This window comes from Sycon ciliatum, chromosome 1 (assembly GCF_964019385.1).
Source record: "Sycon ciliatum chromosome 1, ocSycCili1.1, whole genome shotgun sequence".
NCBI lineage: Eukaryota > Metazoa > Porifera > Calcarea > Leucosolenida > Sycettidae > Sycon > Sycon ciliatum.
The window spans coordinates 88,386,370-88,411,251 of NC_088643.1; the positions used below are offsets into that span (position 1 = coordinate 88,386,370).

Here is a 24,882-nt window from a genome sequence, read left to right on the forward strand (position 1 = left end):
TCCTGCTTCGCCAATGGGCACCGTATTGGTGGTGCGTCTCCGGAATATTATTTCGATGCTGTGTGTTCAAGAGCTGTCTGTCTCCTGCCAAAATGTTACAAACTATATTACCAAGGTGCGCCGCTCAGTCGTCGGGAGCCTCAATGCATCAGAGCAGAGTCCGAGGTCGCCAACAGTATACGATGAGAGCGTGCACACATGGCTGAAGCAAGAACGCACTGGAATTACCATTTGTCCGCCAAATTCTTCTATTTTGACATGTGTGTAGTGGTATTTGATGTGTGGATTGAGTACCAGCTTCAACAGTCCTATTATTTTGCCTTGCATCACGAGTTACTCTGGAGCTGATTTTTCGGCTCCGGCTGTTTCTAGTTATGTGGTTTTGTTGCTTGGTTACACCTCAAACGAGTCGGGCCATGTGTGTGATCAGCTCATCTTTCACACTGATATACACTTGTGGAGAAATACAGGCCAAGATAATGGTTTTTTTCAGTGTTTTGGTTGTACTGAAGGGTGGACTGTTTAAATCATCCCGAAACAGACGTTAAAATACTGACCGGCATCTAGAAAATGGTGAATGTAAGGCACTTCCCACCATAGTATCAGTCTGAAACTTTGGGATCTGAAAAACAGATAGTTGTAGGTGACCTTCATGCAAAAAAACAGTTTTTGCCAGACTGCAGTTAACGTTCCATTTCTACCTTGTCCGCTCACCTTTAAAATTGTACGACGGTTTCTCCGTCACCCTCCAAGAACACCAAAAACCCGCATATCGCGCATACATTCACTGTGTATGCATGATATTCATGAGATCCGGGAAACCCACTTTTGTGCCATTGCTCTGTATACAAATTACAATTGCATACATGGCCTCCGACGATTGCATACCAAGTTTGGGGCTTGATATCTCCGGTTTGGTACAAGATACCCATGAAATTGTCTGTATGTGTTCTGCAGAGGTTTCTCTTTCCAGTCGTGTAATTAATTTTATTTGTTGACCCTAATTCCGATTTTAGAATTTTGGACTGAAGTCGCTACGTAGTATCACCATGATCACTGATCACACTCGCGACTATCAGTTTCGTGGTGCACATCGGCATCACGCCATCAGTGAGGACTCCCGCTGTCGATCTCGTCGACGGGCGGTGTGAATCCTGAACGGCAACCGAGCCTGTCGCGTGGGCAGATCTCGGCGGTGAGTCTCGCCTCGCAAACTGCACACGAGGGACAATGCACCATCATCGCACTACGCACAACATACTTTTCAGTGTGATCATCAGTAGATCCACTGTATTCTCGCAATCAGTTGTACTTGTGTGTTATTTCCGTGTAAGGTTTACGTCGCCTGCATGGTTCCTCCACCAATGAGCGCGTAGATCTACTCTTCGCACTATTCTCCTTGCATATGTCAATATGTTCTATGTGGAAAGCGCGCACTTGCGCCATTTCTGCTGTATAAGAATGATCATTCCTTTACAATCTCGGATTATCATCACTATCATCCTCTACTGATATGATGAGCTCGAAGGAGCCAAACAGCTGTCTAGAGGCGTAATAATTATCTGTCAACGACAGTGTCCTTGCTGTGCTTCGTGCATTGGTTGGGCTGAGAGCGCGCGGTGGTGATGGGATGTAGTAAATTATTTGGAGTATGGCCGAAAGCTCTGCCGCAATTTGTGAGGTAACAACATGTTCCCAAACGTGACTCTGTCCTCAACACAGTCAGTGTGTCTCCTCAGTCAGATCAGTGTGTTTCCGCTGTTATCCTCTATGTGGCTGTACAGTGTATAATGATTATGCACGCAGCAGAAAGCCATAGCTGCTGCACTTGTCGCCTGTCGGGAAGAAGGAAGTGAACCCGTGGGACGTTGTAGCGTTCTGTGTAAGTGTGTTGACGACAATGGCATGCTACGAAATATTCGTGAGTCAACCTCCACATTGTGAAGTCACTCTTGTGTTTTCTCCAGATACAATACAGTGGAGATTGGATATAACGACACTCCTTCGGGAGAAAACAAAATGTCGTTATATTCGATCTGTCACTAAACCCGATCTTCACATTTAATGTGCAATATGTATATCAAAATGACAGAAATGCATTGCAGATATGCATGTGCATACTATTGCATAGTGGGTTTGAGATGTGCATGTGGCTTGCATGCATAGTTCAAGCCAAAGGCCATGCATAGTCACTACACTGCGGCTACAATGGCTATGTGCAATGACCAGCACGAGTGGAGTGACCCAGACCCAGAGGTCTGCGCATGTAACACAGACATGTCCCATACATGCCACTCCGCCTGATACAAGAGGAAAGTCGTTATATTCGATGCATTTTCAGGTCTTCGGGCACCAAAAAAGTGTCAGTAAAATTTGATCTATCGTTATTTTCGAGGTTGTTATACCAGATCTGTAACATACAGAAAGGACTTGCTGAACGACTTGGGCAACAGAATTTTGTCGTTAAACTCAATCTGTCGTTATATCCTAGGTAGTTATACCCAATCTCCACTGTATAATCATGTACATGTACCTACTAGGACTAGGCCGTATGGTAGTGCAGACTGCAGACTGCACTGGACTGCACGGGACTGCACGGGACTGCACGAGGGAGTAGGAAAGAGAAAGAAAAATGCAGTGCTCGGTACTGTCCTTTGAAGGATATTATTTCTGTAGGAAGTCCCGACATATCACCAAACGATAGTTCACAGGGGCGACTGCTCACCGAGCGACAGCTCACCGAGCGATGCTCACAGAGCGACAGCTCACCGAATGACAGCTCACTGAATACCCAGTTCACAGAATGCACAATACAACTCCCAGAATCACAGCTCACCGAGCGGCCAATTCGCCGAACAGACATTTCACCGAAAGAAAGAACAAATAGAGGACAGAGAGAATGAGAGAGAGAGACAGAGAGACAGACAGACAGACAAGCAGCGAGAATGCTGCAATTCCAGCTAATCACTCCACAACATTGAAGGCCAGGTTACTGTAAGACATGTTATTATAACGAGTCGCAAATTTAACGATTGTCCAAAATTCATAGGTTAACGAGAAGATATGCTAACGATCTTTCAGTATTCTGCCATATCCACACACAGCATATATGAGGCAGTACGGCCTCAACGGATCTTATTATAACGAAGAAATGTCATCCGTTAAAACGTTAGGATTTGCTTCCTCGTTACATATACATGTCTTACAGTATGTGCAATTCCTCTGAGGAATTCCAGAGGTGGCCGTGCCTTGAATGAGTGAAGTAGGGTCCTCAGCCTTCTGCCACAGTCTGCGTATTTCTTCTTTCGTTTTGTAGCACTGTGGCCAGCCACCAGCCGCTTGCCCTCACATTCAGTTGAGCTTTGTTCCTGGACAAATGCGTCGATAACTTTCCATATGGTTGGGTGGTGACACAAAACAACTGAGGCTTATCTCCTGGGCCATCCTTCCTGAGCGTTGTTAGTCCTGTTCTCGCTGCCTAGGATGCGCTCGTAAACTTTCCACATGGGGATGGGGAACATTGGCATCCACCGTTGTCCATTTCCTCTGAGAGTCCGATGTAAATTGCTCAAAGTAGGCAACGACATCCCCCCCCCGCCTCATCTGGCAGAATGTCCTCCAGTAGCTCAAAATAATGTATAACATCGCCTGTGGGCACAAACGCTAATGCTGGCAACATTCGAATTTGGACAGTGAACTGAGGCTCTTGGCCCTACCGTTCTTGAAGGCCATACGCCTGCACATGCCGATAGACATTTTGGCAGAGGTAAAAGTAGCATCCTCGCGTCATTATAATTGTACGTCCTGATACTTCACCTTGAAGGCTTTGATAGCTGCCAATTCAAAGTCGGTGACGATGGTAGTTGGCTCCAAAGCCTCTGTGTGGCCAATTAGAACCTGCAGTAACTGCTCATAGATCGCTTGCGTCTTGTTGGGGAAAAAAGGGCGTATACCAGTGGAAGGAAGGACCCCTCGATGCGCACTGATATCATAATAGATCTGGTAGAACAACACTGGCACCGTCTTGAACGTCCCATCTGCGTGCCAGTTATCATGTCTCGCCAGTAAATCCATGTTATCTGCTATCGAAAAAACCAGAAACCTCTGCTGTGCTAGAACCCTCTGCTGTGCCAGCAACCTCTGCTGTGCTGTTTCCGCACCACTAACAGTTATCATCCAGCGGGAACATGTCTCCCCCGGAGGTCATGGTGTACGCCTCAGGAAGAACGATTTCCTGGAGTGACCCGAGATTGGGTGGGGCATTGTGAGCTTTCACCCGTTCTCGCTGCGCTTTCCGCTTTAGGCTGCGCACAGAAGGAAGCTGAGTCGCTGCTTCCTGCGAGGTGGCTCCTACCGCTGCTTGCACGATGGTGTGGGTGGATTCCTGTGTTGTTGCCGCTCGCTCTGTGATGGAGTCCCTTACTCTTACAGTGTCTCTTCTTGTAGCGTCAGGTCACGGCGTGGCAGTGTGTTCCAGTAGCAGCTGTAACAGCCCCTTCATCCGTCTTCAATCTTCCTTTGCAGCTCAGTCCGTCCTTTTGCTCGCAGCTCCAGTAAATGACACCTCCATTGCCCGACTTCTCTTTGACATAGGCATATCCGTTGTGAACAACCTTCATACCGCCTTGTTGTGTCTTTTCGACATAATCAGGTTCCAATTGTGCTCTCCTCTTCGTGACTCAAAGTACAAAGGAAGATTGACAATAAAAGGTGGGTTGATATACTTCATTTGCCAAATAACATGCAATTACATGTCAATATGCGGAGATCTATATATTATGCTGGCGCTTACTGGTGCTGGCATCGTAGTCCGGTGAGTAAAAATGGAATTCCCTTCAACATCCGAGGCGTGTTGCTCAGAATGAAGGAGGCCAGCCAAGTCTACTTACGTTATAATTTCCCCTTCAGAGATCAGTAGGACATCATGTAGGGGGGGGGCATTAGACAGTTGCGGGGCACATACAATAGTCAATACAGGTACATGTACTTGTAGGCTGGTAACGTTTCGGCACATGCTAGCTGCTCTCCTAGATCCTGGCGGGTCAGGTAGTGGCTGCTGTACAAATTTTCGCTGTCTGTTCCGAGGTCAGACCATCTTTGCACACATGTATTGCCCTTTTGCAGTGTGGCTAGCTAGGCAGCATACCCTTACTTTCCTCGGGGCTTCTTTTTACCAGACCTGGCTGCTTGGTGTGTCTTGTGTCGATCTGCAGCTGACACGCTCCACCGCCGGCTGGGATGATGCTTATGTAGTGCCAGTGAAGACGTTCAGCACGGGGTCCAAGTGTTGTGAAGGTGACACTATACCTGCACACTTGAGCCGAGCAAGTCTTTCTTCGAAGGAGTGGAGCACATACACGTGAGTTGCCCCGTGCCATTGATGGCATCGTGGATAAGCTTTATTATCACCATTAATTTGTCTTCATCATCATGGGAGTCGCAATGGTGTGAAAAATGGTCTATTGATTCAAGGGCATCTGCTGGATCTGGTATCTGGATCTGCATCCAGATTTTGACTAAGTGACCACAGCCTGGGATTCAATATTTAGTAGTTATTAAAAATGCCGACCCCACCGGCAGGACTCGAACCTGGAACCTTGCTTTTCATGAGCAATGCTCTAAACATCTGAGCTATAGGACCAGAGTGAACCTAGAAGGCGCTGACAAATTTTCCCTTCCCTGGGGTACCAACCTGCCTTTGGAGTGAAAGGCTTCTAGTTCGGCCTGCACCCATAGCTCAGATGGTTAGAGCATTGCTCATGACAAGCAAGGTCCCGGGTTCGAGCCCTGGTTAGGTTAGCATTATTTTCTCGCTTTTCTGGCATTTCAGTTACACAAATCCCATACATTTTCTATGTATGTGGTTTCTGCCTAGTTTGAAGTTGGAATTGTCAGACATTGTTATCTGCAAATCGTGTTGATAGAAATCGGTCCTTGACGAAACTTCAAATTACATATACCGGATAACCGGTATGTTCGGAGTAAGCCCTATTTGAATTATCAGGACTCCACCTGTAGTAGGACCAGGAGAGGAAGAGGTAGGCATGCCATTTTCATTGTCATGTTGCCATGCCGACAGGCTGACAGGTGAGCCGATGAAACTGCTCTACTCTCTTCCGGGCATTGAGAAAACGTGCGGGTCAGTTTGCTGCAGACGATGACAACTTATGTCAGCAAGTCGAGAGACCCAGAGGCGGCATCCAATGATGCGTGGATGGACTTTCTGCACAAATCGTGGAGTTGAAGGAGGAGGTTTGTGTCTCCTTTGGAAGTAAGTACACCATGATTGTCAAGGTCCTCCTCGGAGCTGCCCGCCAGTACTCTCAACAGCCTGCGCATGCACCATTTATCGTACCAGCTATAGGAGCAACCGTGGAAGCAAGCAGCAGGAAGCAACTGGAGCGCACATGGAGGCCGTATCCCGTAGCGTCACTTTCGCCCCGAACGAGGAAAGTGGCCCCGAACTGAGTGCTCGGACGCAGCCGACTATTAGCCCATCATAAGACACCGAAAACAGCTGCGGGCGCTAATCGGCATTGTGTTCCCGAATCGGATTAGGAACGAGAGGCTCTATGAGCGTACCGGCGCGGTTCCTCTCGGCATTATCATCTTGAGAGCTAGGTGGAGGCTCTTTGGGCACGTCCTCCGGCTCCCGGCTGACTCCCCACCATCACTGGCCATGGGAGCGTACTTCGCAGAGCCTCGTCCAGCGGGCTGGAGGGGACGACCAAGACACACACTACCAACGCTACTACAAGATGATGCCAAGCGGATTGGACTTTCCTTGTCAAGCAAAGTCGATCTGGAGGCGTTCCGTGCCCTTGCTGCTGACCGAAGCGGTTGGGTGGGCATCTGTGCCCGAGTGGTGTCGGCACCCTAGTTTTTGTCTTCTGTCCGCATATTTCTTCTTTTTCTGAAACTGTTATGGTCTTTTGTATCTATTCGAAGTGGCTTATGCGAACATTTTTAGCTGGTTTGCATGATTTGCTAGCCACGTGAACACCGCCAGATGATGACTTCAGGGGATTTCTTAAAAAAACCCTGGTGTAAGCGACCTCTGGGTTCAGCGACCACCTGCTCTTATTACCGACCGTTTTCCCTTGCACGAACAGTTCTACACGTACACAGAAACTCCGTAGCTAGCTGCTGCATGTACAGCGCAACCCGCCACGTCCGGTAGCGGGCATTACGGGAGTACCCCAGTGCGCACCTAGCGCTAGCGCTGCTGATCCATGCCATGCATGACAATGATGCCGTTCACCAGGGAGTAGTAAAATACCTACTCCGCCCCCGGCTCACAATCGACCGATTTGGCTTTTCTTTTTTTGCGCGATTGTTCGACAGTTGCGCGATCGATCTGGAGCTAGCTGTCTACGCGACGTCGATGATCGACAGATCGCGCAGCAAAATCGATTGACCGTGCAGCAAAATCGATCGATTTCGTATATCCCTAGATCGCGCACAATACATGCATGACCATGTGCTGGTTTAGGCACCCAAGATGGCAGAGGTTGTATCTGCTCACGGGGAGACAGATATTCATAGAGACCGATCAGATGTTCTAGACATGATAATAAATAATACTTCGGAAGGACTGCAGTGTCAAAACGTTTCTTCAGAATTCCCAAAAAGCTCTCTCTCTTTCTCTCTTTCATTTTCTCTCTCTCTCCTCAACCATTCTACCTCACCTTCCGTTGGCGCACTAAATCACCCCCTTCTTTTAGGCTATGGTGCCCAAGCTCACGTTAACGCCGACCATAGGTCGGTGTTGTGGGCTTGCTGACAGGCTTGCTTTGCAGCCCCTACTCTCCCTGCTGTTTTTGTTATTGTATACTCTGTTGTCTTCTCCCCTTCTGACGAGTAGGTTGTGTACTAGTACTTAGTAAAAAAATTAAAAAATAAACTCCATTGCAGCGTATATCTTGCACTTGAAAACACCGCCATTCCGGCAACACGCTCTCAGCTGCACCAAATAAATAACTTTGCCAATATTTCGCCCATTGGGCATCATTAGGCATGCCCTGATGATGCCCAATGGGCGAAATAAAGTTATTTATTTGGTGCAGCTGAGAGCCCGTTGCCGGAATGGCGGTGTTTTCAAGGACTGCAGTGTGTTGAAAAAAATCCACATCAGGACCATGGCAAGTATTTGGCAAACCGTGGACTCCAGTCATATTGGACAGTGTGTGCAATTGAGCAAAAGGAAGGGGTTTACGGAACAGCAGGCTGGAAGACATAATAATAATAATATACATTGGTAGCAAGCTATGGCTTCATTCGTACGAGCCCCTCGTACCATGCACGCCTCTACCAACACAACCAGTGCAATAGGGCTTGAAAGTGCTACGTCACAGCATAGCAACAATTTCAAAAATTGAATCCACTTGGATCCAGTTTTTGTATGGATCCAAGCACGTTTCAGGCCGTCTTACTCACAGCAAGGTGATGTAACCAGTGAAACTGACTGATTTGGCTACTGGGGGCGGGGTTACAACTGGTGGCGAAGTAAAAGTCACCCCTGCATACGACATGAGTGGGTTGCTATGCACCCACATACTGAGGCAATAGAGAGGTTCCGGGGTACGATTTTCCGTGCCAAAATCCGTGTGGGCGCTACGGATTTTTCCAAGCGTGCTCCATACGATTTTTCGGCACGGAGAATCCGTGTGGACTGGCTTTCACACGAACCATGTTTCGTATGGAGATTTTGCGTCATCGGGTGCAGAAAGATTTTTCGCGTACAAATTTGGTACAAGAAACATGGAGTTTCCGCGGGAAGTTTTGATTTCGGTACAAATTTTCAAAATAAAAAGGCATAGCGCGGGAATGTGACGTGTTTGTGATCGTAACCTAGGCAATGACGGCAAACACATAAGTTCCGTACTCCGGAACATTTCACTGCTCGAAAACGACGTATAAAAAATCCGTAGCGCCTCTACGGATTTTGGCACGAAAAATCGTACTCCGGAACCTTCCTAATAGGCGATTCACACGACAGGCAAATCCACGTTTGTCAAGTGCCCGCAGGAAGTGAAACGTGAGGCTGCAGTTCACACGGCCGCGGGTGGCGGCCAGAGCTCCCGCGAGTATCCGGTGAGTATACGGCGTTACTGTGGTGATTTGGAATGAGTACCCAAAAACTAGGGGTGAAAGTTGGCACTGAGAACCCGAGTTCGAGTACTCTGATTTTCTCCGATCGAATATTCGAGTATTCGAGTATTCTTGATATCCTAAAAATCGCACACCAATGGCCTTAAAAATCACATGATACAACCCTGATTGAACCGATTGGCAGTCCTTTTCTCGGGTGTATTGGTTGGTGGGTCATTTGGGCTCTCTCTACTCGTGTACAAGTGTTCACCACACAGTCTGCACATCAATATCTGCTGACTGCTGCTCTGAAATGCAGACTTCTGTGGCAAATGCATGTACCATGTATGAGCGAGTACTCTGATTTATTCCGAGTACGATTATATTTGAAAAATCCAAACGACTATTCGAATATTCGGTATAATTGTTTCACCCCTACCAAAAACAAAGGCCAAACAACCAGGGTTCAAGACTACCGTACAATAGTACGACCTCACAGCCTCATAACTGTAAAAGTGCCCGCAGATGAGTGCATCCGCGGGCAAAAAGGCCATGGACACTTTTGATTCCCGCGGGCAAATTTTGGTCACCCGCAGGAATATCTCCATGGTGACTTTCCTGTAAACGTGGATTTGCCTGTCGTGTGAATCGCCCATAAACAAAGTCACACCTTAGTGGATCCAAAATAGAAATCTGATGTCAAATTACTACTCCCTGGCCGTTTTTGACGTCATCACTTTCAAGCCTTATATCTGCGAGTTGTAAGTGCGCATCGCCAACTCTATGTGCATGTGGTCCATGGATTATGGCACACTACACTTCTACAGCTACAGCGTGGCAAGTGAGGTGAGCTGAGCTGAGCTCCGGACGAGAAACTAGATCTAGAGTAGAGTGATCATCAGATCATGGATACGGGACCAAAAAGTAAGACAGGGTCAAGAGTACAAGTTGCGATTTAGACAAATTTGACGGAAATCTCATGGGGTTTGGAGTGGATACACTACACAGCACACCTGGTACACTGGCCTGGGGAAGCGCGCTAGCGCTAGCGGGCATCTAGCGCTTGTTGTGCATAAATCTCAGATCACGGGGAATGCACCAGTTCAAAGTAAAGCTGGAAGTGGAAGAAAAGTGAAGTGCATCAGTTCTAATCATGCTTGACTGTATAGTGCTGACTGCTGTGTGTTTGTCATGAATGCCATCCAAAGGTAGTTTTGAAAGTAACGTTGATGGACTGTTTACTTTGGTTTTGAAGAAGACGAAGAAGTGGTGTACCATTTAGCTGATAAGATAATATGGAAGACGACGTGGAGTTGGGAATCTTCACCGTTCGTGGTCAACACCTGACGACTGTCTCAATCGGTGAATCGAAATGGTGTTGTTTTGTGGAGATATGTTCAAAATTGCTGCCTGGTGTAAACAGAGCGAATATTCACAATCGTGTGAATCGCTCTAAAGCACGAATGGTTCTTGCTGACAAGGTTGTTGTAGCCGCGTTGAAACGCCAAGAAGTTATTACGAAGCACACAGGCAAAGTATATTTGATTAGCATTGAGAATATTTCTCTTGTACTATCATTATTTGATGAAAATGCACCGGGAGACCCTTCGCAAGATTCCAATCTAGAGGACGAAGACGGAGGTAATCCAGGTGAAGAAGGCGTAGACAAAATGGTTGACGATGAGGAGTGTGAGACTGAAATTGGTGCTGAAGAAGTTATTACTGAGTCTGGTCTGCCTGAATCGCTGAACGATGGTGATGCTGACGGTGATGGTGATGAAAACTCTGATGAAGACGACAACATGGACGAAAAGATTGTCGATTCAGTAGTACAAGTTTCAGCTTCGAACGTCCCTGTTCCTGGACCAGGTCGTGGTCGTCGTCGCTGTCCTAATTGCTCAACAATTCTTAAATCGAAGCAACCCAATTGTACTCATTGTGGCAAGCGGTTATCAACTCCTGGTAGAAAAAGACGCAGCGGTTTTCCAGGTTAGTGATATTTGTTGATTGCAATGGTGAATGGAACGTCATTCAGTTGTGCTTGCTGTGGGGCTATCCGTTGAGTTTTTTGTTTGCTTATTGAATTGCAGTCAGTTGTTCTCCTTGTAGAAATTGTTTTGATTTTAGTACCTGTGTGCGTTATAATGCACCATGAATAAGCAGTGCTTTTTTTGTTGGATCAATGGCAACCCCACGGTGAGCTTGTATACGTATCCTGTTGCCAAACTTGGTTTTGAGGAATGGACAAACCAGGGATGAATGCGTCGAGAGGAGTTTGAGAGGGGCCGGGGTGGACTTTAAGGATGGGGGGGGGGGGGGGGGGCTGGTAGCCTTGCCTGAAATGATGTCAATTTAGTGTACTTTTATTGTTCAGAATCCAATCCAGAAAACATGAAGGTGCGGTAGTACTCAGGCGCGTTCGCCGGTGCCCTTCAAGGGGGGGGGGGGGGTTGCAGGGGGCCTCCCGGGAAATTTTCAAAAAAAGAAGCAAAATCCTGCATTTTGAGCGAAAAAGGGGGGTTCCGGGCACCCAGGAACCCATACGGCGCACGCGCCTGGTACTACATACAGTGTAGTAGAGCTAGGTATAAATGCTGGTACTGGTGGGAGTTTACAAAAATTACAATTTCTACAAAGGTGCAAGGGTGATTGTATTACCCAATTAATGCACAATGTCATATAAGCACATGCGCTTATAACATATAAGTGAATTTTTGCTACGCATCCAATTTTCAAAAATGAAATATTTTCACCTAAATGCGCATGCGCGATCAGAGTTCGTTTGCCAGAATCTTTGTGTTTGACTAGGTCTTGTAGTGTCAGTTTCATAGTTCCTGTATGCTGTATGCTGTTTACAGACTTTTATCCGTGATTGTGTCAAAGTGATAATTTTGGTAGTACTTCGCTTATAAGTGAGAGTGCGCTTATAAACCCAATACAGGCGCATGCGCCTATATGTGCCGTTAATACGGTAGCACATACTATGAGAACAGTGTAAAAGAAAAATGGAATGTGTGAAAATCTACTGTATATATTTCGTTTGGAATTAACTTTCGCTATATTCGTTAGGGGGTACGAAATAACTTACCGGTAAGTTTTTTTTCTGAACGTTCGGGGTGACAGACCTGGACCAAAAACGAAATTTAGTACGTAACGAACCTGCTGGTGAAGTGGTCTAACGAAAGATTTCGTAAACGAAAATTTGTACTTACCGTAGTAAATGTAAAGTGTGAGATATGACATTCTCCTTCTGAATGCATAAGCTTCTTTTGCACTGTTCTCACGCTATGCGATAATACAATCACCCTTGCACCTTTGTTGAAATTGTAATTTTTGTAAATTTCAATGGGGACATTATCGCACACTTGAAATAGTGGGAGTCTTTTTCTTATGACTTCAGTTTGCAAAATAACATGTGTGCTTTTTTGGGATCGCGTACTGCCCGAAGTTTTTATACTGGTTTTGTACGAATCACTCGGTCCATCTCAATCGACAGGTGCGCCTCAGTTGCCCTGTTCCACTGTGTCCACTGCTCCTGGGGGTCAACCATAAATTACATAATGCAGTGGTGTGCAGCAGTGCACGGTGCTTGTTGAATGCACGCTAAACGCTACGGAGAAACATGCGGGTACATGTATGTAGTGATAAAGCCCTGGTTCCTGGTTCATGCCTCCAGTATGGTGCATTTGACTACAGTCAACTTTGCGTATAACGACACTCGGCGGGGCATCAGAATAGTGTCCTTATACCCGAAGTTTCATTATAATATGTATTACAGCTAGATGGGACTTCGCTCTGGGCATGGAAATTCTGTCGTTATTCGCTAATTGTCGTTATATCCGCAGTCGTTATTACCGAAGTTGACTGTATTTTGAGATTGTGAGGCGGAGCATAATGCACATCTCTCCCTTCCCACCACCTTGACAAAAAAATCATGGTTCACATAAAGGCCGATTCATACTTTATTTCGCGTACAGGAAACGTGTCGCTTCGCGAAAAAGTTGATCTGAGCTCAACTATTTCGCGTACGGTAAAGTCATCGCACGACGGTCGCGCGATGACTTTCCCGTACGCGACATGAAGTATGAATCGGCCTTTACTCTCGCTTAGACTGAGCTTTCCGAATCCATAGCAACGCCTCCACCCTCATACTTCAAGAACTTACTACTTGTAGGATCAAAGGCCCAGATGCAGCTCCTGAAGCCTGAACCGAAACTTTGGATTATTCAGGGTACTTTTAATACCTTCAGTACACGCCCTTCTGGGTGAAAATTTGGACAATTAGTGTGCGTCGTGTAGCCAAGGACTGTTTGTGTGTTGCGAGTTGGGTGCACTGAAAATATGACAAGGCTACAATGGAGCTTCGAAATTCTTTAAAAAAAAAACTTTTAATACCGTACCGTCAATATCCGGAGTGTAGTGCACAGCTGCTATTTTGAGTTTGAAATAGAATTTATAATGCATCCTATCTGTACACTATTCAGCAAATGCTATTGGGATATTCATGAGGGTTTTTGCTGTTGACTGGCCTTTAATTAGTGACGCAGATTTTTTTCAGAATAGAAGGTGAGGTGAGGGTTTTCGTATCAGGGTATATTAGATCACACTAGTATCGGTGGGCACTTGCCACATACGAGTATGTTCTTTTCTTTGTGATAGGGGCAATGATGGCAATCCATTGAGCCTTTTTGATTGATTGATTTTGCTTGTGTTGATTCTGTGACTTCTGCTCTGCAGGTGCGTACGGTCGGCGTATGAAGCGAAAGCGTTTAGAAGCCAAAGAGCAACAAATGGAGCAACAGATGGTGGAAGGTAAATGTTTGTTGGAATATGTATGAGCATAGGCCAAGGAACTAATAGTTGTGTCACCCATTGACAGCATGTGAACGCTTGGAGGTCACGCATCATGACTTTACCATTTTAGATGCTCTGTACTTACCTCCCATGCATACCATTCATGTACTTGGTCCGCGTCCGCGATATTGTCGCTTATCTTTCAGCTTTGTTTATATGTCGCCAATGCTTACTTGGCAGCCCATTTCATCCCAATTTTGGTTAGCAAGTTAGGATACTACCTTCCATTTCAAAACTATAGACGCGTACCTAGGCAAAAACCATTATGCCAGCATCTATACCACATCGTATTCCGAAAACTATTCTCAAAAAGTTCCAGCCAAATTTGAAATATTTCAAAACCCTACGCGTCTATAGTTTTGAAATGGACTGTAGTACCTGAAAGGTCTAGCTAGAGTTCGAGTGGATTTCGAGAGCGACGGGTGGGTGATTCTTATTGATACAGCGCCGCATCAAAATAGATAATCTTGTTACGCTGTGCAGGCAAGAGCAGCGCAAGCTGCATGAAAGTAATCGGTTACTCGGAATCAGCTCCATTTTGCTGAACGGCCGAGATCGCTCACCTCAGGGATCGCTCGTCAAGCTGAGATCGCAGCTCCCTTACCTCCAGCTCAACGCTCGGAGTATCCAGAGCGTCGTGGAGATTTGCAAGTACTGTACGCGTTGTCGTCGTCGTTCAAAATAAAATCTTGCAAAGAACGGCGGCTGATTCGAACCACACAGGCTGTCGTGCCGCCCACGCCACGTCCTATAGAGAAGGCGACCGTCACGATCGACTTCTCTTTAGAAAATAGCCAGGCAGCGGAGAGGAAGAGAGATGAGCTTGCAAAAGCAAGAGAGTCGATCCCGAGCAAAAATATTTGTCACCAGCGCCGAGAGCAGCGACGAGGAGGACCGAAAAAAGTAGGAACCCTTCCGTGGACAATAAATTCCTCACAGCTAGTTGTCATTCTATACCTTACCGTCCATCGTACCAAGTTTTATCCCTTCAAGTGCACGCGTTCATGTCCAAAAGCTAAGTTCAAATTGTCGAAAGATAAGCGACAATATTGCTGACGCGGACCAAGTAGCACAACGGCTTTGTGTCGCGAAGGAACTGTCACCTATCTTGCAGGTATCACGCATGTACATTGCACTTCAGGGATGAATTCATCCGGTATTGCATCGCAGTTTGCTATGCAAAATCGATCTACTGCTACTCGAAAATCACCGCGACTAGCAGAAAACTGTGATACATACAGGCTATCCATACGCATATATTGCAGTGTAGGTGGAACGTGAATACTCTCAATCTGCGTGGACATGTATGGTGCAAGTAACCACATGTAGGGTGGAAGCTAGCGGGACATGTACACAGACATCTTTTTTGTGCTAATCAAAAATCAAAGATTGCTACACAATTGAGATTATGTGTAGCAAAAACTGCTATGCAAAAATAACAGTAAATTCATCCCTGCACTTGTCACATGTGGCAACTTCCTATGCACACTATACATGCTGGCGCACTTCTTTGTTCACACATCTGTAAGGTGCGACATTAAGCTCTTGCATGGCACTAGCTATAGCATCTTCTAGACGCTGGTCCTTGTTCCTGAGCCTTCTTTTAGATTCTTGCATATCCCGCTTGTTTCTCTTGTCAGCTTGCTGATAACATTATCGCCTTGCTGCTCGCTATATAAGCACACTATGCTACTCTCCTCATGCTCAGTGTATTGCATTTTGTTACTTACTAAATTGTACGCCTGCACTAAGTTCTTTAGTTCACAGAGTTGAATAAGTTCAACAAGATTTGGAATGCGAGTTCGTAAACCTGAGAAAGTTCCTTATACAGTCTTCAAGAATAATTGTGTGAGCCGTTGTATGACTAGACGTGGATCGACTCAGCACATTGGTTGCGATGAGGTCCGAATTGAGAAGGAAAAAGAAAGAAGAAAGATCAGCACACCTGACGAGGGTCCAAAGGCTAAGCAGAGTATGGATGCTGAAATGATCAGCACGCCTGCGGATGGAAGTGCAACTACAGGAAAGAGAAGCTCTGGTAGCAGTGGCAGACTAGCACGGCGAAGGGCAAAGCTACCACTAGTACAAGCGCAGAAGGCTGTTGCTGAGGCAAATCTGTCATTGGCAGAGCCAGAAGAAGAGGAGGCGAATTCCCGGGGTCGACTGGACCCGTCTTCGTCCCCAACTCCCAGCATTGCTGATGAGCGACGTGAGTACCATCGAGGGAGCTAGCCTACCAAACGCAGCTCGGGTCTTTACACGCTGAAGTAGAGCGGCTGCAAAGAGAAGCAGACATGCGGCGACATGAAGCCCTGAGATGGCAACGTGACAGGGATGCATTGAGTAATGAACTGGAACTGGCAAGCCAGGCCATGGAGAACGCTCGGGTTGAACTCGCTATCGAATTGAGAAGGGATTCGGAATAATGCTTACACACAGCTTATTTCAACTCGGCGAGTTGAGCCTGCAGCTTTCATTACGTTTTTTTCTTCATTTTAAAATACGATACCATGTAAGAATCTTGTCATATAGTACATGAGGGATGAAGTGCAGCAACATTGAGAACTGTTGGGGTGCACTTCGGGCTTGTCATGTAGTGTTAGCACCATGATATGCATACTTTTCAATGGGAGTTTGCTAGAGAGAGCCACTTGCAAGCGGGTTTCTGTGGTGTGGTATGGTCACGTGACTACTTGCAGCCTGCCTGCTAGCTCTGACCTCGGTCTCTGTTGTGTGTTTTCTCTTTCCAGTGGAGTACGACGATGACAAACAAACCATACCAACTGAACGTAAGTTCTATGCGCTGCTGGCAGTGCCCAGTGAGTTTGCGTTGTGAGGTAGCGGTATTTCAGATCAGCAGAAAGCTGGCCAGTATTAGTGAGACAATGCCTGAACGCGATGAGTGTGAACAATCTTTTGGTGTCCACTTTACTTCCTCTTGGCAAGCGATGTAATGCTCAATTTGCCTTGTGTATCATTGCTCCTTCCGCGTAGGACCCCGTCGCTGGCGTAGGTGGTGCACAAATTGCCAGGCAGCATGCACATCCACAGCGGTGACATGCCCTAGATGTGGCAACACTAACTTACGTGAAACCGGACAGGACGCACCGATGGCAATGGGAACTGCTGACGATGACAATGACGGTGATGATGTTGATGATATGAATGATGGCGGAGAAGAAGCAATGGAAGCTGGACATGGAGACGACGCTGAACAGGATGATTGTCCAAAACGTGAGTGAATCTCTTGGTCTCTCCCTCCATTCTCCGCGTTCGACCATTCTTCTCTGCTCTGTAGCGTGTGACCAAGCCATTGATAGCTGTATATCAGGTGTGTGTTTGTGTGTGTGGGGGGGGGGGGGGGGTGAACTGTTAAGTGAATATCGGTAACTTTACACCATTGTAACTTGACCAGGAATATTCTTTCTCTTCTAACATCTGATGTACAGTGCTGGCAACTGAAATCCGACCTCTTAGCGATGCGTTCAAATTCTAGCTGTCTCTATTTCGTAGTTTTGCTGTCCCGTTTTGGGTCTTTGCGATGTGAGCGCACCGCTCAGGGGTTGGATTTCAGTTGCCAGCACTGTACTACTTCTGTGCTGAGTGAGTTGTCATGTTGTCCTGACTGGGACCACCCTATTGTGAGAGATGCCTCTTGGTTTTAGGACCTTATCTGCTTGATTAACTTATAGCCACCATCAACCATCAGTTTGATTGCAAGCATTGATGCATGTTGAGGTGATGGCTGTGTGTCTATCTGTATGTGCATATGTGTCACAGCGAAAGGAGCTCGGAGCAAGTGGTGCCGGCACTGCGCTCTGTACATGCCCGAGAACTGCACGGAGTGCACAGCGTGTGGCAGACCGGTCAAGCGCAAGTACCGTCGCCGCTGCGCCAACATTTCCTCTCGGCCGGCAACTGCCAAACGCCGTGCTGCATTAGTGGCCAGGGCAACGACAGTGTCGGGACAGCCACGTCATCGTACCGACGTAGATGACCACCTTGGAAACGGAGACAACAGTACGTGTGTATGTGTGGTGGTGGTGCTGTGTATGTGTGGTGGTGTGTGTGTGTGTGTGTGGTTTGTGTGTTTGTTGCACTCCACTGCATGCCACATTCAAGTCCGCCGGCGCAATCTCGCGAGTACAACATCGTGACACGGTGTGCCCAAAGCTTACTTGACAAGAGTTCCTTGGTGTTCCGCGTCCGGCACTGTGCGGTTGCGACTGCAAGTCGTGTGGCTTGTGTGGCATGCGTGTTTGTTGCGCTTCACTGCAAGCAGGAGACTCGCGAGTAGGACAACTTAGAGTTGTGTACGGTACATGTTGCATAGTGTGTGTGTCAGCGGTGAGGCGGCAAAGATCACAATGTAAATGTCTACAGACAGTGTACTGTGGGTACATGGTTTCAAGTACATCCTGTACACGGTCTCAGCCCGTGGGTGGGTGCGCCCCATGTTCATGTGTTATGTAGGTATCCACATACACATATGCGCCGTGCTGCAGTGCAGACTGGTAAAATACCAGACTTTCTCCAGACCTATTGAAATTTCGGCAATATTTAAGACTTTTTCCAGGTCTGGATTTTTTATGCAAGACCTTTTCAAAACTTTCCAGACCCTGTATGCACCCTGATAGTTGACTTGTGATAACAGTCTTTTGAAGCAATGACTCCACTACTTTTTTTACTACTTTTGATGTGGTGCCTTCTATGCTATATATGTGGCCAGTTGATTAGATTTTTTTGAACCTTGCGGTGTGTGTTTGTCTGCTTCTGTGTCTGTGTGTGTGTGTCCGTGTCCGTGTGTGTCTCAATGTGTGTGGGTGTGTGTCTGTGTGTGCATGTGTTTACAGGTGAGCAAGGCATGGGTAGCGGTCCAACAGGCGGAAAATGGTGTTCTCGGTGTCAGAAGACAGCGCCACCTCTTGTAACGCATTGCTTAATCTGCGGCAAGGAGCTTAAGCGTGTCTATCGCAAACGCTCCGCCATATGGCAGCAAAACCAGCAAAATCAGGTACAGCAACAGCAAGAACGCCTGCAGGAACGACGGCGGGCTGGCATCAAAGGTTTGGCTGGTGTAGCGGGAGGATATGAAGTAACAGGTAGCGATGGCCAGCACCTCAATTGGTCACAGCGCTACAACTTAACGTCCTTTATTCCAGATGAAGAGCATGTGTCTACAGCGGGCGATGGTGCAAGACCCACCATGATGCCAGATAGTGTGGAGGTGCGTGGTGGACGGGCTGTACTGCGGAGAGCTGAGCTCAAAAGACACGAGAGCTACATGCCCAGAAACGCCAACGAAGCTGGTGAGTTGGTCGAATACGGTGTGCTATGTGCATGTACATCTACACTGCACCTGGTTCATGATGGACGGGGATGCTTCCACTGTCCATCCCAGCGTGGAAACGGATTCTGTTTGCTGGTCTTTGTGTGCATTTCTGTATTTTGGTGGATGAATTCTTCTTGCGGATTTACGATGCTATGGAAGTGAATTGGCATGGGCTCGTGGTCAATTTATTGGAAATTTTGTGCACACCATGTTGTGGCATTCTTCCCATGCAGTAATAGTATACATGTATGCGTTGCCCGTATGTGGTTTATTCTGTAATCTGAATTTCTTTTGTGCCCGTACCTGTATGCAGTGGGTATTGTGGGTGAGCAGCCTATGTTGCGCCGTCCTATTGTTGACCTTCCCCCGAGACCTACGCAAGCGACTGAGAGAGGTAATCTTCTTTTTGCTCTTCATTCCACGCTGTGAAGTTCCAGCATGTGGTGGAATTTGTCTTTTGTTGTTATTCTGTGCGTCGTTTGCGAAATGTCCTCTTCTTTTCCCCTGCTTTCTCTTGCTGTTCTCTCTCTCTCTCCCTCTCTCTCTCTCTCTCTCTCTCTCTCTCTCTCTCTCTCTCTTTCTGACCAGGCTTTGGTTTTGTTTCTTCTTCTCATCACCTGTTCTCATGCTCTGCTTTCGTGTTGTACAGAAAAGCTTCATTATGCGCAATGCTTTTTGAACATCAAGATGGGCGTGTCGCAATCCGATCTGATCGGGGTCATCACGGAAGCGCGCCATCGGCATCAATCTTCAATAGACTCATCTGCGCGATCATTTGAAGGTACATGCCTGTCCACTCTTGGAGCTGACATGCTCTTGAAACAGTGCTTCAGGGTAGTACTGATCAAAGTTGAACATACATATGCCTACCTTCTCACCCAGTCCAAGATATGTTACTGCATGTGTGAGAGACACACAGAGACTTATAGGGTATTCACACGACAGGCAAATCCACGTGCACCGGAACGTTGCTATGGTATTTCACTTGTGAACGAGAAAAGTGGCTGAAAAGTGCAAGCGAGCTGGGGGCCCGCTTTCACGATAATCGTGGCGTCCACGAGTACATTCACACCAAAAAGCGCGAAACAAGACTTGATTTTTTACGCGGCTCTTTTCACCATGATATTTATTGTATGCATGTTTTGAAAATTTGAAATACTCATGGCAGCTGGTAGGTGAATCATTAGCAGCTGGTAGGTGAATCATTCAAAAATGCAAACGTGCCTGTTGTTGAGTGCAGCCGTGTGAATCCACACTGTCACTTTTCTGGTGAATCAGTCCCTGTAAAACGTGCAAGTGCCTGTCGTGTGAATAGGCCATTACAGCGGTGTGGTGAGCCCATATGTGGGGTCATATTTTTCAAGTCTGTCCGTAGGTTGTAGATTTGGGGGTTGCCAATAGCCAATTGAGTCCTCTTCCAAGACTTCTTCTGAACTTCTTTTCCCTCTCCCCCGTGACCAGTTTCTGGTAATGAGGAATTACCATTGTAAGCGTGGTATGCGTGTGTGTGTGTGTGTGTGTGTGTGTGTGCGTGTGTGATGTGTGCGTGAAAAAAATGAAAAAGACCAAAAAGTAGGGATTCACTGGCCAGAAAAAACCACTTCATAGCGGTGTGGTGTAGACCAGGCTGAATAGTGGCAGTCAATTCTTCAGCCTTGCAAGCTGTTGAATGGTGCAATCCCAGCACAAGCTGCTATGGCTTCTGCTGTAACATCGCTATCATCACCTCCGGCGATGGGCGTCCAATGGTCCAATGGTGTATATGTGTGTGTGTACTTCCGTCCTTGCTTTCTTTCACCGAAGATAATATATTTGTGGTGGTTCCGTCACTGGGAGCTTTGTTTGCCGTTTGTGTTTCCACAACAGATGTAGATGCTGAATATCAAGCGACAAAAGAGCGAACGACACATTTGGAATGCGAGAGCAAGTCACTGGAGATGAGACTTGCTTCACTAAAACAGCAGCTGTCTGCTGGGCGGAAGGAAGTTAGACGGATAGGTCGGCTTGCGCGGCAGACTGAGCAGCAGGCTAATTTATACACGCGCGTTGCACACCGTTTCCACAAGCGGTTATTTGCCTGCACAGAACTCCTGGAAGACAACACAGTGGCGACTTCATCTTCATCCGCTAGTGCCGCAGCATCGGTACGTGTTCTCTTTTATTCACATTGAATTGATGTCCAGTGTACACTGTGCCTTCAGACATGCTGTGGTCTTGTGTGAGCCTTAACATTTCTTAGGTTGATTCATGTTTAGGAAACTTCACTTCTCAGCTCCAAACTCCAAAAACGGTCTCATCGCTGCGATTCAAATCAAAAATTACATTCCACCAAATTTTCGGGCCTGGCCCATCATCTGAATAATGAATTAGAAAAGTGGATTCATGTTGTCCAGCAAAGGCTCTACTGTACGTCAACAAATATTCGGCACATATATATTTTCGGCCTGGGCATTTTTGGCCGAAAAAATGTTTTGCCAGGTTCAGTGTGACAGTGTATACAGGCAGCAAGCAGCATGCAGTACAGGCTGAAATTTTAATGCTGCCAAAATGTGTTTTAGTCCTGGGAGGCCGAAATTTAAAGGTGCCGAAAATTCGTAGACTTCCGTGTACAGTACCTTTCTCTACTGACTTTTCCAGTTTATAGGCTGGTGGAAGTCTGTGGGAAGCAGTAGAGGTTAGAGATGTCTAGAGATGTCTATGAATCCATTGAACTGGAACTATTTTCAACCAAATCGTGCATTGTACATGTGGCAGAAGGATGGACGATACGGATTTTGCTGCAGAATGCATCGATGACCTACCGAAGTTTCGGGATGTATGTTTATACACTTCTATTTACTATCTTCTCCTTTTTCTTCTTTTTCAAGATCTGCTCTACTCTACTCTACCGAGTAGGCCAAAATGAACACATTCTTAGTCTAGTGGTCAAACGAATGTGCTAAACAGCGAATCGAACCTTCTCTGAATGTTCCTAACGAATACCGAACGAATGTCGCCCGTTCCATGATTAAGAAATCAGTAAGAAATTATAGCTACCAACCAGTATGTAACACTAAAACTTTTGTAAAAGGCACCCAAATCATAAGTGAAGTTGCACACTGCAAGTCTGCAACAGAGACTGTAGATGCCATGACTCATTTATGAAGTGGACAGTGATGGTAATGTACCCCTCCGTTCGTCTGCTTGTCCACAGGTCTGTAGTCAGCGCCATGGAGCTGGTCTTTTCAAGGTTCTCCACCTAACCACTGCACCAGCAACTTCAGGCCCGCGACGTGCTTCCGCTGAATTAGCTTTGTCACTTGAGTTGCAGGTAGCCAGGCTCGGGGTAGTTCATGAGCGAAAGGAACCCCCGCACCAGTGACTACGCTCACAGGCCGAAGATCTCTGCACACAAATTCCACCAATCGGTCGTCGTATCCAGAGCCTCAGAGGATCTAGCCGCTGGCACTTTCTTTGCCTTGAAGAAGGCAGTTATCCCTCCATCCTTTTTCGGTATCGCCCCTGCGCCATCCAAGTCGACATGGTGAACGTCCTTCAGATGGTTACGTAAATTCGTTGTTCCGCCATGATCTGCCAAGTCTTTCGGCGGCTTGCACCGAGTACACGTAGCAATATTGTCGTGAGAATATAGATAATGTCAGCCGTTATCTCTATTCCAAAATCCCATACGGCAGAGCACCTACTCTTCTCGGCCATGACGAACGTTGGGTGGATTTGATGAAGAAAGACTCAACGACGGCTCTCAGCAATAGTTATTATTTCAGACAGACCGTCGAGTGTTGTCACGACTAAAATCGCCTGTGGCACTGCACTTCCAGTTTCACAGCCGGGCGCGGTGCACGCATGCAACGTTCAACCCAGACTAGAGTTCACTGCGCAGACTAGACCTACCGTAGTCTCTGGTCATGAAGACAGCGCGGCACGGCTTCAAAAGTAGACGTGTGTACGTGCTTGCATGCTTGAAAATCGCTGCTACAAGTGCAGAGTTCACAGTTTTGTGAGTTACGATATTCGTTTGGGCGGTCAACTTGGCATTCGAATGTCGACTCGAGAACGAACGTTCGAAGCTTCTCAGCATTCGTTTGACCACTAATTCTTACCCTTGTGTGTGTGTTGCTCCTTGTGCGTGTGTTGCTGCTGTTATTCTTCTTGACAACAATATGCAGGCTTCCACAATAGTCCGTACGCCTGTGTATAGCACTGCAGGGGCGCAGTTTCAAACACGTTTGCAGCCTGGAGTGGACGTGCAACACCACTCAACGATAGCGGCATCCACAGCGTCTTTACCGGGCTCGACTTTACATCATCAGCACCCTGCTGCAACTGCTGGAACAGTAATGGCGAGTAGTTCATCTCTAGTGCCGCCACCGCCGAGCGCAGAGGACCCCCTGCATTCCTCCAGCATTGCTACACTCTCTGCAGGCAACGGAGCACCAGCTGTGGCTGCGGAGACTTGGGCACAGCTGCAAGCACAGCAGATGCAGGTGTCACATGAGCATGGACGCGATCTGCTGCAAGCACCGTCAACTGCTATGGTGTCATGACATTTTCACTGATGTGCCTTGGCAGTGCTGCTGCTGCTGCTGTGCAAATCAGGGAGTAGAAAAAAGCGTATTGTACTACTCCCTGGTGTGAATAGTGCTTTGATTGTGTGTTTCCAACGTCAACACTTGCGTTTCGGGGAGCACATCTTGCACCGGATCCGGATTGACTTGCGAAGCTGCTATCATATTTGCATTGTTCTCGTTGTGATCGTCTTGGGTAACTTGTGGCTGAATCTCTCTCTTGTCTCTTCTTGAATATACAGTGTAGTTGAGTTTGGGATGACATGGCTCCAGGTCTTCAAGTGAAGAGTTCTCTCTGACCTGTCATAATAGAAACTAGTAGTCCACGTTTGGCGTTAGTGTCGGAATTTTTTCTATCCCTCTGTACCCCCTCCCCTAGTTTCAGAATTCCCCTTTTGAGAGTCACATGTGTGTACGTAAGAAAAGACATGATCATCGCTGTTCTAGTTAATTTCTGGCATATCAAATAGTCTTATTTTCACAAAGGTGTCGACCACGTTCATAATTCTACTTGCCATACATAGGTGCATTTATTGCCTGCACATGTATGAATTTAGGAACAATTTCCTCCTGCATGAAATACGTGTTCTCTGAGCATACATCTACCCGCACTCCAATACCAACTCTGAACGTATTATACTACTGATAGCTGAACTCTCGTCCCTGTTTTTACCTCTCTCTCCTCACAGCACTAGTGAAATGGCTTATCACATGATCGTTGCACATACTTGTGCTATATTTCCTCTCGTCCGTCCCGTGCTCATCATGGCAACTGTTGTCCCCCGCTCTTCTGTACCGTCTTCACTTAGTCTTCACCGTCTTCTTATTGGTCTTCTTTTCAGTTTTTATGCGCCCCCGTCCGTGCTTTAGTCAGTTTGTATCTAATTGAACCTTTGCTATTGTTCATTCTTATCATCAACTCCATCACATCCTGTCATCGGATGATCTTATATCCCTTCATAACCGCCGTCATTGAGTAAGTCACGTAGTGAAGCAAGTTCGTTCTGGTTGTGATGGCACGTTGTTAGGTTCGCAGTGGTA

General features: G+C 46.9%; 1 protein-coding gene across 2 annotated transcripts; it reads left to right on the top strand.

Annotated features, from left to right (window-relative positions):
* The first annotated feature begins 4,599 nt into the window (after positions 1–4,599).
* LOC135806222 (uncharacterized) lies at positions 4,600–24,839 on the top strand. Of its 2 annotated transcripts, XM_065320381.1 has the most exons (11): positions 4,600–4,710; positions 5,214–5,359; positions 13,828–13,902; positions 16,695–16,733; positions 16,939–17,178; positions 17,725–17,964; positions 18,798–19,253; positions 19,590–19,670; positions 19,926–20,057; positions 21,143–21,420; positions 23,443–24,839. In XM_065320381.1, exons 3-11 carry the CDS (start codon positions 13,845–13,847, stop codon positions 23,818–23,820), a joined length of 1,902 nt encoding a protein of 633 aa, XP_065176453.1. In that variant the 5' UTR covers positions 4,600–4,710; positions 5,214–5,359; positions 13,828–13,844; the 3' UTR covers positions 23,821–24,839. The 2 variants fall into 2 exon arrangements, with proteins under 2 accessions (XP_065176453.1, XP_065176452.1); XM_065320380.1 differs by lacking the exons at positions 4,600–4,710; positions 5,214–5,359 and adding an exon at positions 10,217–11,079.
* Positions 24,840–24,882: the final 43 nt, after the last annotated feature.

Bases quoted from the DNA above. Each gene is read 5' to 3' on its own strand.
- LOC135806222 (XM_065320380.1), top strand. From the start codon at position 10,386: ATGGAAGACGACGTGGAGTTGGGAATCTTCACCGTTCGTGGTCAACAC. The intron at 17,965-18,797 runs GTACGTGTGTAT...ATGTGTTTACAG, and splicing joins CCTTGGAAACGGAGACAACA to GTGAGCAAGGCATGGGTAGC. The intron at 21,421-23,442 runs GTACGTGTTCTC...AACAATATGCAG, and splicing joins CCGCTAGTGCCGCAGCATCG to GCTTCCACAATAGTCCGTAC.